This window comes from Camelina sativa, chromosome 12 (assembly GCF_030686135.1).
Source record: "Camelina sativa cultivar CO46 ecotype springtype chromosome 12, ASM3068613v1".
In the NCBI taxonomy this organism is placed as follows: Eukaryota; Viridiplantae; Streptophyta; class Magnoliopsida; order Brassicales; family Brassicaceae; genus Camelina; species Camelina sativa.
In genome coordinates, this window is record NC_141891.1 from 11562222 (window position 1) to 11574834 (window position 12613).

Genomic DNA, 12613 nt, shown 5'->3' on the forward strand with positions numbered 1-12613 from the left:
TAGAACGATTCTCAAATTTGTGCTTGGTGTAGGGTCGAAGCCACGGGAAGCAGAGGCACCCGAACACTCGAAGTTTGTTGTAATTTGGAGTGGTATCGAATAGTTTCTTCAACGAGTCTCCATGTTGATAACCGGCGTCGGGAGTCGATTGATGAGATAAACGGCAGCGGCAAATGCATAAGTCCAGTACGTGTTCGGCATGCCTGCGTGTGTGAGAAGAGACAAGCCAGTTTCAACGATGTGGTGGTGTTTCCTCTCAGAGATGCCATTGTGTTTAGGAGTATGAGGTGGAGTTGTGAGATGGGTGATGCCGGCACCGGATAAGAAGGCCTTGAGTGCAATGAATTTGCCCCCATTGTCAGTGTATAGAGTGCCAATACGGTTGTTGAATCGGTTTTCAACAAGTGCTTTGAACGTGATAAATGTTTCACGGACCTGAGACTTCGTCTTGAGTGGATATATCCATGTGTAACGGGTATAGTGGTCAACTAGGACAAGATAGTATTTAAAGTTGTCTATAGAGTTGATTGGGGAGGTCCAAACATCAGAAAAGATTATGTTTAGTGGATGAGTGGAGACAATAGAGGTTTGAGAGAAAGGTAGCTTGTGGCTTTTATTGATAGCACAATCAGTGCACAACATAGTCTGTGAATCTGATTGTAAATAAGGAAGAGAGAAAGTAGAGACAACTGTTTGAAGAATAGAATGTGAGGGATGGCCTAAGCGAGAGTGCCAGTCTTTAAGGATGGTTTCGATGATGATGGTGAGGCAAAGAAGGATTGAATGATGGAAGAAGAAACCGGCCACTCGTAAAGCTCCCCTTTAGTTCTCCCTTGGAGTAATGGGACCCCCGACATCAGATCCTTCACCTGAAAGTAAGCAGGGAAAAATTCAACCGAGACCTGATTAGAGTTACAAAGACGATAGACAGAAATAAGGTTTTTGTGAATGTGAGGGACACAAAGAACATTGGTTAGGGATAAAGGTTTAGAGGTAGATGATAGAGATAGGAAACCAGTGTGAGTGATTTTAAGACCTGAACCATCACCAATGAGAACAGAGTCGTTGCCATTGTATGGTTGATGGAGAGCCAAGTTGCCAAGGTCGCGTGAGTGGCTCACGCTGTCCAGTAACCACAGAGTGGTTGTCTGTTGGTGTCCAAGGGCCAGATTAGCACGTGGTTTCCAGGGACGAAATGGAGACGGTAGCAATCCGTTTGGAGACCCATATTGAGTGGAGTGTTGTAGCCGTGAACAGCGTTGTGCACTATGTCCAAACACACCGCATAGTTGACACTTGCCTTGGTATCCTCTTGTCATGCGGTTGTCTTTGCGTTGTTGTTGTTTGTTGTTGTTCCAGGTTTGGTTTGAACGAGAGAATTGCTTCCCGGAGGTGTGTGGACGTGTAGAAGCAACATGAGCGGAGGTCGGACCAGAGGTCGTGTTTGAAAGCGCCATGGCCATGAGTTTAGCTTCCTTGTTGATGAGCTTCTCATGAACTTCAAGGATGGACGGGTCTCACGCCCTTCCACTTGATCAATGACAGATTTGTAATCTTCAGGAAGTCCTCCAAAGATGAACACAAGTTGTTCTTCAAGAGCAAGCGGCTTGCCGAGAAGCGCCAGTTGATCAAAGCGAGATGTGAGAGACTGCATATAGTCGTCAACAGTCTTGTCTCCCTTGGCAGCTTGCTTGAGTTGCAGTCGAATCTGCTGAATGTGGCCCCAGCTCGGATTGGCATAGGTGGTAGAGATTGTTTTCCACATTTCAGCAGCAGATTTGGTCTTAGAGACTAGCGGTTGCAGGGAGGAAGAGAGAGTGCCAAAAAGATCACTATATATGAGCTTGTCTTGTCTTTTCCACTTCGCATACGCTGGATTAGGTGTTGGAGGAGTGGTAGTTGTGAGCATCTGATCCGGTGGGACAGAGGAGCCGTCAACGTAGCCTGCAAGGTCATACCCGTCAAGAAGAGAGTGAACCTGAAGGCTCCAAGTCATGTAGTTTGTTGACGTGACCTTGGTGATATTCATCATGTTGATGTTGAGAAGACCTTGGTTCATATCAACAACTTCAGCATTAGCAGCCATGAGGAGAGAAAGAAATGAAAAAGACGATAGAGAAGGAGGTGAAAGAGACGAGAAAAAAATCTAAGATCTGAGATCAAAGAACAGAGGAGGAAGCGGCTACAAGAGAGAAAACTAGGGTATTGATTTGCTCTGATACCATGTAAGGAATTTATGTTATTGTATATCTTCAAAGAGTGATTACACGATCATATATATACAGAACTCAAGAGAGAGCCTCTAGGTTAAGTAAGTATAGAAACTAATGATACAAGGAAAGAACATATTGAGGTAGTGATGACAGTCGATGCTGTATCCTTAACAATACTAAGTGTGATTGATCCAAGTTTTACCACGGGATCAAGAAATGAGATCTTGAGATGCATACACATTGGTCTTTTGTGCGTTCAAGAGAGTTCAGCGACTAGACCAACAATGGCTACCATTGCTCTCATGCTCAATAGCTATTCTTTTACTCTCCCGACGCCTTCGAGGCCTGCATTTGTGTTAGAGAGTGTCGTGCCTTCGAATGTCTCTTCTTCAACGGAAGGGTTACAAATGTCCTCGAATGATGTTACTGTTTCTGAGATATCTCCTCGTTAATCTGTAAATGTTTTTGATGCTTCTCTGAAAGCCTTTGAAATGGATTTTGTTCGTGTGAATTTTCAGGCAGCTTGGCTTGATCTTATTGTGAATAAACACGCATCTGAAGCTGTGTGATACTTTTTTCCTTTGTCTTATTGTTTTCTTCTTCTAGTTTATCGATTGTCGTTTTCTTTAAAGGTACAATTTGATAAAGTGTATAGTTGTCAGTAAGGTAAGAAAATTGAAAAAGGGTAAACTTGCAATTGAGTGCACATATAAAAATATGAGACTTGAAAGGTGACTGGCTTATACGAAGTTAGATAGTTCCTAGTTGGATTGAATTCTATCGAACTTTCAGTATCTTCCTGGTACGTGAGGGGAAACAAGTCTTCAGTATATAAACGTTTTCACACCGTTGACTTAATTTTGTGATTCTTTAAAGTCTTGAAGTCTTGAAGTCGTTGGTCTCATTTTGTGATTATTTAAATTTGTTATCATCCTGGACCGCCACAAGAAGTTGTGTTCTTTCTGCTGCCCGATTTTGAACTTGTTCAAAGAACAAACTGCTTTGAATGATTCCAAGGTCAAAGTGAGATTGACCTTTACAATATTTCGTCTCATTACGTTCTGGGGATTTCTCATAAGATTACAAGAAGAAGGAAAAAGAAAGCTTTAAGCTTCAATGGAACATGTCAGTTTTTTCTTTTTTGCTTGTGTCCTAACATTTGTACCATTTATCGCCTTAGCTCAGAAGGATACATATGAGTTCCCTCCAAGGTTCAACTGTGTAGCACGTGGAGGAAACTTCACGGTCAACAGCACTTTTGCCGGCAATCTGGACGGCCTTGTCTCCTCTCTCTCTTCACTCACACCCAAAGTTTATGGCTTCTACAACCTTTCTTCTGGTGACTCATCTGGAGAAAGAGCTTATGCAATTGGTCTGTGTAGAAGACAAGTCAAAAGAGATGATTGTCTTAGCTGTATCCAGACAGCTGCAAGAACCCTCACTGAGCAGTGTCCGCAGACAAAACAAGCTGTTGTGTGGTACACGCACTGTATGTTTCGTTACTCGAACAGGACAATCCATGGAAGAAAAGAGACGTTCCCGACTACGTCTTTTATTGCAGGCACAAACATATCAGCAAACAGAGATGAGTTTGATCGTCTGCAGCTAGAGCTTTTGGACCAACTCAGAGGGATTGCAGCAGCTGGTGGGCCGAATAGGAAATACGCTCAAGGGAGCGGTTCCGGTGTGACAGGATACCCGAGATTCTACGGAAATGTGTATTGTACACCGGATTTGTCTGAACAGGATTGTAATGATTGTTTAGTTTTTGGGTTTGAGAATATCCCACGTTGTTGTTATGGTCAGATTGGTCTTAGGTGGTTCTCTCCTAGTTGTATCTTCAGATTTGAGACTACAAAATTCTATGAGTTTGATGCCGATATAGAGCCTGATCCACCTGCAATTCAGCCTGCTGATTCACCTGCAACTAAGCCTGATGACTCACCAACGTCAGCTGCAAGAACTGAGAGAACAGGTACATAGAAATGCTTGAATAATGTGGTCTTGCAAATGTTTGTCTCTAAGTTTTAAGGCAGTGAATGTTTTTATTGCAGGAAAGGGAGAAGGTGGATCTAAAGTCATTATCGCGATAGTCATCCCAATAGTTCTTGTTGCGTTATTTGCAAATTTCCTATGCTTGGCCTTGAAGTGGAAGAAGAACAAGTCTCTAGGTAGATTCAAAGGTAATACATTCTTCTTATTTTTAAAGCTACGAAGGATATGCTATTAATACTTAGATCAACTGCAGGGAATGAGTTCTCAGATTCACTGCTTGTTAACTTCCACACTTTAAAGGAAGCAACAGATAACTTTTCACCAGAAAACGAACTTGGACGTGGTGGATTTGGCTCAGTTTACAAGGTAGGTTTCTTTGAGCAAACTTCTTTAACTGTAACTTCGGATTGTCTTGAGAGATTTTTATTAAATTAGGTTTACGCATGTCTTTAGGGTGTGTTGCCTGGTGGGCAAGAAATCGCGGTGAAAAGATTATCTTGTACTTCAGGACAAGGAGACGTTGAATTCAAAAACGAAATTTTACTACTTGCAAAGCTTCAACATAGAAACTTGGTGAGGCTTTTAGGTTTCTGCATAGAAAGACATGAAAGAATCCTTGTCTACGAGTTCATCAAGAACGCTAGTCTTGACCATTTCATTTTCGGTAATCTTTTCCCGTCATTTGCTAGCTCCATATGATCCTACCAACATTTTTTTTCCGCTCTGTGTTGATTCTTTACGCTGTTACAGATCTTGAGAAGCATCAACTTTTGGATTGGGGAGTGCGATACAAATTGATAGGAGGAGTAGCTAAAGGACTTCTTTATCTTCATGAAGACTCTCGTTATCGGATTATTCACCGTGACCTTAAAGCTAGCAACATCCTTTTGGACCAAGAAATGAATCCGAAAATCGCAGATTTTGGATTAGCTAAACTCTTTGACACTGACCAAACTTCGACAAATCGATTCACAAGCAGAATTGCAGGAACTTAGTAAGTAAAATTCGTCTAACTTACTTAGTAAATCCGAGACACATCGGTATATAACGTTTATTTCATTTCTGACTTGTAGCGGGTATATGGCTCCGGAATACGCCATGCACGGACAATTCTCGGTGAAGACAGACGTTTTCAGCTTCGGTGTATTAGTCATTGAGATCATTACGGGAAAGAGAAACAACAATGGTTCATCTAATGATGATGAAGATGCAGAAAGTCTACTTAGTTGGGTAAGTACGCAACCAAACCGGTAAGTATATTTGAGGTCTCAGTTTGATTCATCGTATGTAATGAATTTGTGATTCTGTTTGTTTGTCAGGTATGGAGAATTTGGAAAGAAGACACTATACTAAGCGTGATCGATCCGACTTTAACCACAGGTTCAAGAAACGAGATCTTGAGATGCATACACATTGGTCTTTTATGTGTTCAAGAAAGTTCAGCAACTAGACCAACAATGGATTTGGTTGCTCTTATGCTCAATAGCGATTCTTATACTTTCCCAACGCCATCAAGGCCTGCGTTTGTGTTAGAGAGTATCATGCCCTTGATTGTTTCTTCTTCGACAGAGCCGTTAGTAATGTCGTCGAATGATGTCACTGTTTCTGAATTATCTCCTCGTTAGGGAGCTCAATCTTTAATTCTACTCAGAAAGCCTGTAAACGGGTTTTGTTTCTGTGATTTTTTTTCAGATAGCCTTGGCTTCATAGCTCTTTCCTTTAGTTTCTATACACATACAAATGTGATATGTCATTAGCGGTATATATGCTTTGCAAATTCATGACCCAAGCTTTGTGGACCCTTGGAGTATTTTTGAAATGGAGAGTGATGTTTCTTTATTAGTAGATTAAGCCTAGTAGCCACATTCTCTTCATTAAACTAATATTTTTGTAACTTTTCATTTATAATCAACTAATCCACTAAATGAATCAATAATGTAAATTCTTAAACCGATCTGGCATTGTATGAGCTTCATTATATGCTTTAGTGCCGCACTTGCCAGTGCATCCACTAAGAAATAATTTAAAGTCATGCAAACAAGATTACTACAAAATTAACGTTGGGTTTATAATTATTGGATCTTAGGCGAGTAAACAACATATAAAGGAGTACAGTTTGAAACATCAAGATATGTAAGATAATGTCACGTGCAATAAAATAAAGAGAAGACCAATCCTAATCAAATGTGCGATACTTTGACCACATGAGTCAATGTGGCGGCCAAAGGCAACAACAAGCATTTTAAGCTTCTAGTTACCAATAAAAAAATTTCGTATACAAAGCCAACTGCTCCACTTGCTTCACATTATTTTATTTCTTCAAATTTGTTAACCACCTAGCTTGTACAATGGGAATATAGTATTACTTTCTAATTATTCTAATGTTGATCAACCATTTGTTAGATCCTCATCATTCCTAAATATTGACTATGGACTAAGGACATCAGAAGTAGTCCATACTCTATACTATATATGAATGTAATCTTGTACGTAACTTAAATTTATCCAAAGTAGTAACGAAGATTTTATAAAACGCAACTTTCTTTCTTAATAACATTTGGACCGTTAAAATATCTAATTATCATGTATTAACTAACGCCGTCCAAAACTTTTCGAAATAGTTTCAAAACAATTAGGTCATCCCCCAATCATATATTTACTGCAGGTTGTATAATCTTGAAAAAGAACAAAAAAAGTAGATGAAGAAAAAAAAATTGAAAGACCCCATTCCCAATATACCTTATAAAAATGATAATAATGCAAACAATTTGACCTTTTTTGTTACACCAAAGACTATAAAATATTTCTAAATTTAATCATCTGGTCCAACTTTCCCAACCTGCAATACAAAATTAAGAAACTTCTCAACAGTCATAAAACACACAGCAACCTTTAACTTTTTGCATCCTTCTCCTTTGGCACCTCTCCTCTAATTAATTATTAGCAATAAGGAAGCTTCCACCATTGTTACAGTTCCTCTGTTTCTCTTCTTTCAGCTTTTAAGCATACCTCAAAACCAAACCTTTATTACCAATACTCTCACTTGGGTCTTCTTCTCCAATAGCATAAACCCACAAAATGATAAACTTTCACAAAACCTTCTTTTATTTCTTCTTCTTCTTCTTCCTCTTCCTCTACGAATGTTCTATGGCCGCAGACACAATGAGAAGGGGAGAATCTTTAAGAGACGGCATCAATCACAAACCATTAGTCTCTCGACAAAAGACATTCGAACTCGGTTTCTTCAGTCCAGGAGCTTCCACGTCTCGTTATCTAGGGATCTGGTATGGGAACATCGAGGACAAAGCTGTGGTATGGGTAGCAAACAGAGAAACTCCGATTTCAGACCAATCTGGAGTTCTCACAATAAGCAACGACGGGAATCTCGTGTTACTAGACGGTAAAAACATCACTGTCTGGTCTACAAACATCAAATCAAGCAATAACAACAACAACAGAATCGTTTCTATACACGATACAGGGAACTTTGTTCTGTCTGAAACCGAAACAGATACAGCTATTTGGGAGAGTTTCAATCACCCAACTGATACGTTTTTACCACAGATGAAGGTTCGTGTGAATCCAGAAACCGGAGATAACCACGTTTTTGTCTCTTGGAGATCTGAGAACGATCCTTCTCCTGGTAATTACTCATTAGGTGTTGATCCTTCTGGAGCACCAGAGATTGTCCTTTGGGAAGGGAACAAGACGAGGAAGTGGCGAAGCGGGCAATGGAACTCCGCGGTGTTTACGGGGATTCCGATTATGTCTCTGTTGACGAACTATCTTTACGGGTTTAAGCTCTCGTCTCCACCAGATGAAACAGGTAGCGTGTACTTCACGTATGTTCCTTCTGATCCATCTATGTTGCTTAGGTTTAAAGTTCTTTATAATGGAACTGAAGAGGAGTTGAGATGGAACGAGACTTTGAAGAAGTGGACTAAGTTTCAGTCTGAGCCAGATACTGAGTGTGATCAGTACAGTCGTTGTGGGAAGTTTGGTATTTGTGATATGAAGGGCACTAATGGGATATGTAGCTGTGTTCATGGCTATGAGCCAGTCTCTGTAGGGAACTGGAGTAGAGGTTGTAGAAGAAGAACACCTTTGAAGTGTGAGAGGAACGTTAGTGTTGGAGAGGATGAGTTCTTGACTCTTAAATCAGTGAAGTTGCCTGATTTCGAGATCCCTGAACATGATCTTGTTGATCCTTCGGATTGTAGAGAGAGATGTCTCAAGAACTGTTCTTGCAATGCTTATACTGTTATTGGTGGTATTGGATGCATGATTTGGAATCAAGATTTAGTCGATTTGCAGCAGTTTGAAGCGGGTGGTTCCTTGCTTCATATCCGTGTTGCTGATTCCGAAATAGGAGAGAAGAAGAAATCAAAGAATGTGGTGATCATTGTCGCGGTTCTTGTTGGTGTGGTTTTGCTAGGTGTATTTGCTCTGCTTCTATGGAGATTCAAGAGAAAGAAAGGTACTAAGTTCTAACTTTTGTTCATTCTTGATTTCCTAGTCATAAAGATCTTCTTGATTCACTTCTCTTTATTATCTGCAGATGTTTCAGGAGCATATTGTGGTAAGAGCACTGACACATCCGTTGTTGTTGCTGTTACGACCAAGAGTAAAGAAACCACTTCAGGGTTTTCAGGATCTGTTGACATAATGATTGAAGGAAAAGCTGTTAACACATCAGAGTTACCTGTCTTTTCTCTGAATGCTATAGCCATAGCTACTAATGACTTCTGTAAAGAGAATGAGCTTGGAAGAGGTGGCTTTGGACCAGTCTACAAGGTTGGTTGATTACATCTTTTTTGGTAGAAAAAGTTTTGAGTTTCAGGTTTGTTGATGATTGAAATGTGTTTTTTTTTTTTTTTTTTGGTTTAGGGTGTTCTTGAAGATGGGCGTGAGATAGCTGTGAAAAGATTGTCTGGTAAATCTGGACAGGGAGTTGATGAATTCAAGAATGAGATCATTCTCATAGCAAAGCTTCAACATCGGAATCTTGTGAGATTACTTGGATGTTGCTTTGAGGGTGAAGAGAAAATGCTTGTTTATGAGTATATGCCTAACAAAAGCTTAGACTTCTTCCTCTTCGGTATGTTTCCTTTTTAAAAATTAATAACAAAGAGAATTAAGTCTTTCCATTCATTCTTCTGATTCTTGTTTTTTTTGTATGTACAGATGAAACGAAACAAGAGTTGATAGACTGGAATTTGCGGTTTTCTATAATTGAAGGGATTGCTAGAGGGTTGCTTTATCTTCATAGAGACTCAAGATTGAGAATCATTCATAGAGATTTGAAGGTTAGCAATGTGTTGTTAGATGGAGAGATGAATCCAAAGATATCAGATTTTGGTATGGCAAGGATCTTTGGTGGTAACCAAAATGAAGCTAACACGGTTCGCGTTGTTGGAACTTAGTAAGTAAAAAAAACAGAATTCCAAAAACAGAGCAAAATTTTCATTTGAATGACGAGAAAAACATGTTCTTAACGGTTTTTTTGTTTTTTTGGTAAATTTAGCGGATACATGTCTCCAGAATACGCGATGGAAGGACTTTTCTCGGTGAAATCCGATGTTTACAGCTTCGGTGTCTTGTTGCTTGAGATAGTAAGTGGGAAGAGGAACACAAGTCTTCGATCTTCTGAGCATGGAAGCCTCATTGGTTATGTAAGTTTCCCAAAAACTAAAGAGTAAAAAACTATTGTTCTCTCTAAATGTATATTTGAAATTTTGGTTTGGTTTTACAATGCTCTAATCAATTATGGAAACTGAAATGGCTTGCAGGCTTGGTATTTGTATACTCATGGGAGATCAGAGGAGCTTGTGGATCCAAAGATCAGGGTAACGTGCAATAAGCGTGAGGCCTTGAGGTGCATACATGTGGCGATGCTGTGTGTTCAAGATTCGGCTGCGGATAGACCGAACATGGCTGCGGTTTTGTTGATGTTAGAGAGTGACACAGCGACGCTTGCTGTGCCAAGACAGCCAACGTTTACTTCCACCAGAAGAAACTCTATTGATGTCAACTTTGCTCTTGATTCGAGTCAACAATACATTGTTTCTTCTAATGAGATCACTTCTACGGTTGTCCTTGGGCGATAAGATTCTTTTCTTCTTCTTTTTGTTGTTGTAAAGTTTTCTATTATTATTGTGACAACGTATGATTTTTTTTAGTTAATTAGGGTAATGGAATATTGGTTGTTAAAAGTATGTTGTAAAGTGAAATGTATAAATGGGCTTTTATTTTGATGTTGAAATTATATCCTCTAATTTTGATGTCAAATTAATAAAGGCGAATTGCAAAAAATATTCTCTAATTTTTTCATGTTTAGCAAAAAATTCCAAGAGTCTTAGTTATTTGTTTTTCCTTTCCAAAAATACTACTCCATCTATTTCACTAAGACCATCATTTTAGAGAAAAAATTTGTTTCACAAAAAAATATCACTCAACATTTCCACTGTGTTTTTATTTTAAATTTTCTAATTTACCCCTAACTTAAATTTCATTTCATTGAATTTAAATCATTAACCACTTATTAAATAGGAGGAAACATGTACAATTCAATTTTTTTTTTTAATTTGTGTGAAATATGTCAAAATGACATTCTTTATGATACAGAGGGAGCATTATTTTACATACCAATTGAGCAACTTACCATTATAATTAGATAATACCCTAATAATCAACTCAAAAAGACAAAAAAAGTATGGAGTAATAATATGAAAATAATTTTAAGATAAATCAATAAATAATTATTTTACATAACAGAAATAGTACTTTTGAAAAGTATTTAAATGAATTAATGATATTGTTGAAAGAGGTCCATCATAACTGTTTAAAATCGACAAGAGTAGACATTTAGGGGGGTGTATTGAAACAATAATTTTGGAGGATTTGATGGGATTTAGGAAATTTATAATTTTAATAGATTTTAGGGAAGTTGATATGATTTATGGTAAAATTCTTTAAGGGGCGTGTATTCAATTTGACATTTTAAGTGATTTGTGTAAAATTTACAAAACGTATGTTATTCAATCATGAATTTTAAAAAGTCTCCTGAAATCCACTGTTATTGAACTAATGATTTAAAAATCTATTTTAAAATCCACTGTTATTCAAAACAGTTTGTGGATTTGGATTTTAATAAGTTTTAAGGATTCTGGAGGATTTGAGATGATTTGTTTAGTTAAAAATACAGAAATGGGGTGTTATTGGATGAATGATTTCTAAATCCATATGGAATTGTAAATTCTAGAAATCAAAATACATGGATTTTGAAATAACATGTTTTATCCTTGGATTTGAATTCTTCTATTTTACACTTTCAAATCCATACAAATCCATTTAAAACATATTATGGATTTTGAAATCCAAAAACAAATCATTAAATGAATAACATGGGATTTTAACAAGTATTTGTAAATCGAAGAACCAATAACACATCATTTTGATAAGTATTTTAAAATCAATGATTGAATAACACATGATTTTTGTCTGGATTTCCAAATCCATTAAAATCATAGAACCAATAACCCATCTCATGGTTTTAGGTGGGATTTGAAAGAATTTTACTATAAATCATATCAAATTCCATAAAATCTATCAAAATTCCAAATTTCCTAAATCCCATAAAATCCTCTAAAATTATTGTTTCAATACACCCCTAAATCCCACCTAAAACCATGAGATTTGGATTTCTGTATTTTTAACTAAACAAATCTTCTCAAATCCTCCCGAATCCCTAAAACTTTTTAAAATCCAAATCCACAAACTGTTTTGAATAACAGTACATTTTAAAGTAAATTTTTAAATCATCAGTTCAATAACAGTAGATTTGAGGAGATTTTTTAAAATACATGATTAAATAACATATGATTTGTAACTTTTACACAAATCACTTAAAATGTCAAGTTGAATACACACCTTGTATTCTTCAAACGTTGGAGGATTACTATGTATTTAATTAAAAATGTGAGAATTGATTGTAAATATATGTTAGTATATATAAGAGTCTCTATATGTACAATCAAACCGGAAGAGAAGAATAACGAGGATGCTCAAAACGAAGACTAGTAGAGCGTTGACTTTCAATCTTTGATCATCGGCCTTAGAACATAGTTGGTGAAGATTTACAAATGTTAGAATGTTTTGGTTTATGGTGAATTTAAAAACCGAGTTAACATAACGTCTCTTCTCCTCCAAGCTCCAACCCTTTGATTCTATTTGAACTTAATTATGAACTCGTCAACGAAATAATAGAATGTTTTATTCTTAGTCTTTTAGTAGAACATTGTTTTTGGTGATGAATATTCATAGGTGGATTTATTACTATCAAGTTTTTGACCAATTTATCAAATTGGTTGGAACTTGGAAGGACACATTTTAGAGTTGGAGAAAAG

At 37.5% G+C, this 12613-nt stretch overlaps 2 protein-coding genes across 4 annotated transcripts; both read left to right on the plus strand.

The window, feature by feature from the left end:
• The first annotated feature begins 3166 nt into the window (after positions 1-3166).
• LOC104731400 (cysteine-rich receptor-like protein kinase 28) lies at positions 3167-6051 on the plus strand. Of its 2 annotated transcripts, XM_087478068.1 has the most exons (7): positions 3167-4188; positions 4268-4396; positions 4462-4574; positions 4662-4872; positions 4959-5202; positions 5282-5438; positions 5528-6051. In XM_087478068.1, exons 1-7 carry the CDS (start codon positions 3330-3332, stop codon positions 5831-5833), a joined length of 2019 nt encoding a protein of 672 aa, XP_087334194.1. In that variant the 5' UTR covers positions 3167-3329; the 3' UTR covers positions 5834-6051. The 2 variants fall into 2 exon arrangements, with proteins under 2 accessions (XP_087334194.1, XP_087334195.1); XM_087478069.1 differs by lacking the exons at positions 5282-5438; positions 5528-6051 and having other exon boundaries at positions 3201-4188; positions 4268-4403; positions 4457-4574; positions 4959-5203.
• A 937-nt stretch (positions 6052-6988) lies between these two features.
• LOC104731401 (G-type lectin S-receptor-like serine/threonine-protein kinase B120) lies at positions 6989-10420 on the plus strand. Of its 2 annotated transcripts, XM_087478060.1 has the most exons (7): positions 7109-7608; positions 7690-8685; positions 8767-9002; positions 9096-9306; positions 9393-9630; positions 9733-9880; positions 9998-10420. In XM_087478060.1, exons 1-7 carry the CDS (start codon positions 7287-7289, stop codon positions 10313-10315), a joined length of 2469 nt encoding a protein of 822 aa, XP_087334186.1. In that variant the 5' UTR covers positions 7109-7286; the 3' UTR covers positions 10316-10420. The 2 variants fall into 2 exon arrangements, with proteins under 2 accessions (XP_010449072.2, XP_087334186.1); XM_010450770.3 differs by having other exon boundaries at positions 6989-8685.
• The last annotated feature ends 2193 nt before the right edge of the window (positions 10421-12613 follow it).

What these genes read in the sequence shown, in the direction of transcription:
- LOC104731400 (XM_087478068.1), top strand. Translation starts at nt 3,330, where the DNA reads ATGGAACATGTCAGTTTTTTCTTTTTTGCTTGTGTCCTAACATTTGTA. An exon ending in GATTTGGCTCAGTTTACAAG is followed by an intron (nt 4,575 to 4,661) that starts GTAGGTTTCTTT and finishes GCATGTCTTTAG; the next exon opens with GGTGTGTTGCCTGGTGGGCA. An exon ending in AGCAGAATTGCAGGAACTTA is followed by an intron (nt 5,203 to 5,281) that starts GTAAGTAAAATT and finishes TCTGACTTGTAG; the next exon opens with CGGGTATATGGCTCCGGAAT.
- LOC104731401 (XM_010450770.3), top strand. Translation starts at nt 7,287, where the DNA reads ATGATAAACTTTCACAAAACCTTCTTTTATTTCTTCTTCTTCTTCTTC. An exon ending in GAGATTCAAGAGAAAGAAAG is followed by an intron (nt 8,686 to 8,766) that starts GTACTAAGTTCT and finishes TATTATCTGCAG; the next exon opens with ATGTTTCAGGAGCATATTGT. An exon ending in GCTTTGGACCAGTCTACAAG is followed by an intron (nt 9,003 to 9,095) that starts GTTGGTTGATTA and finishes TTTTTGGTTTAG; the next exon opens with GGTGTTCTTGAAGATGGGCG.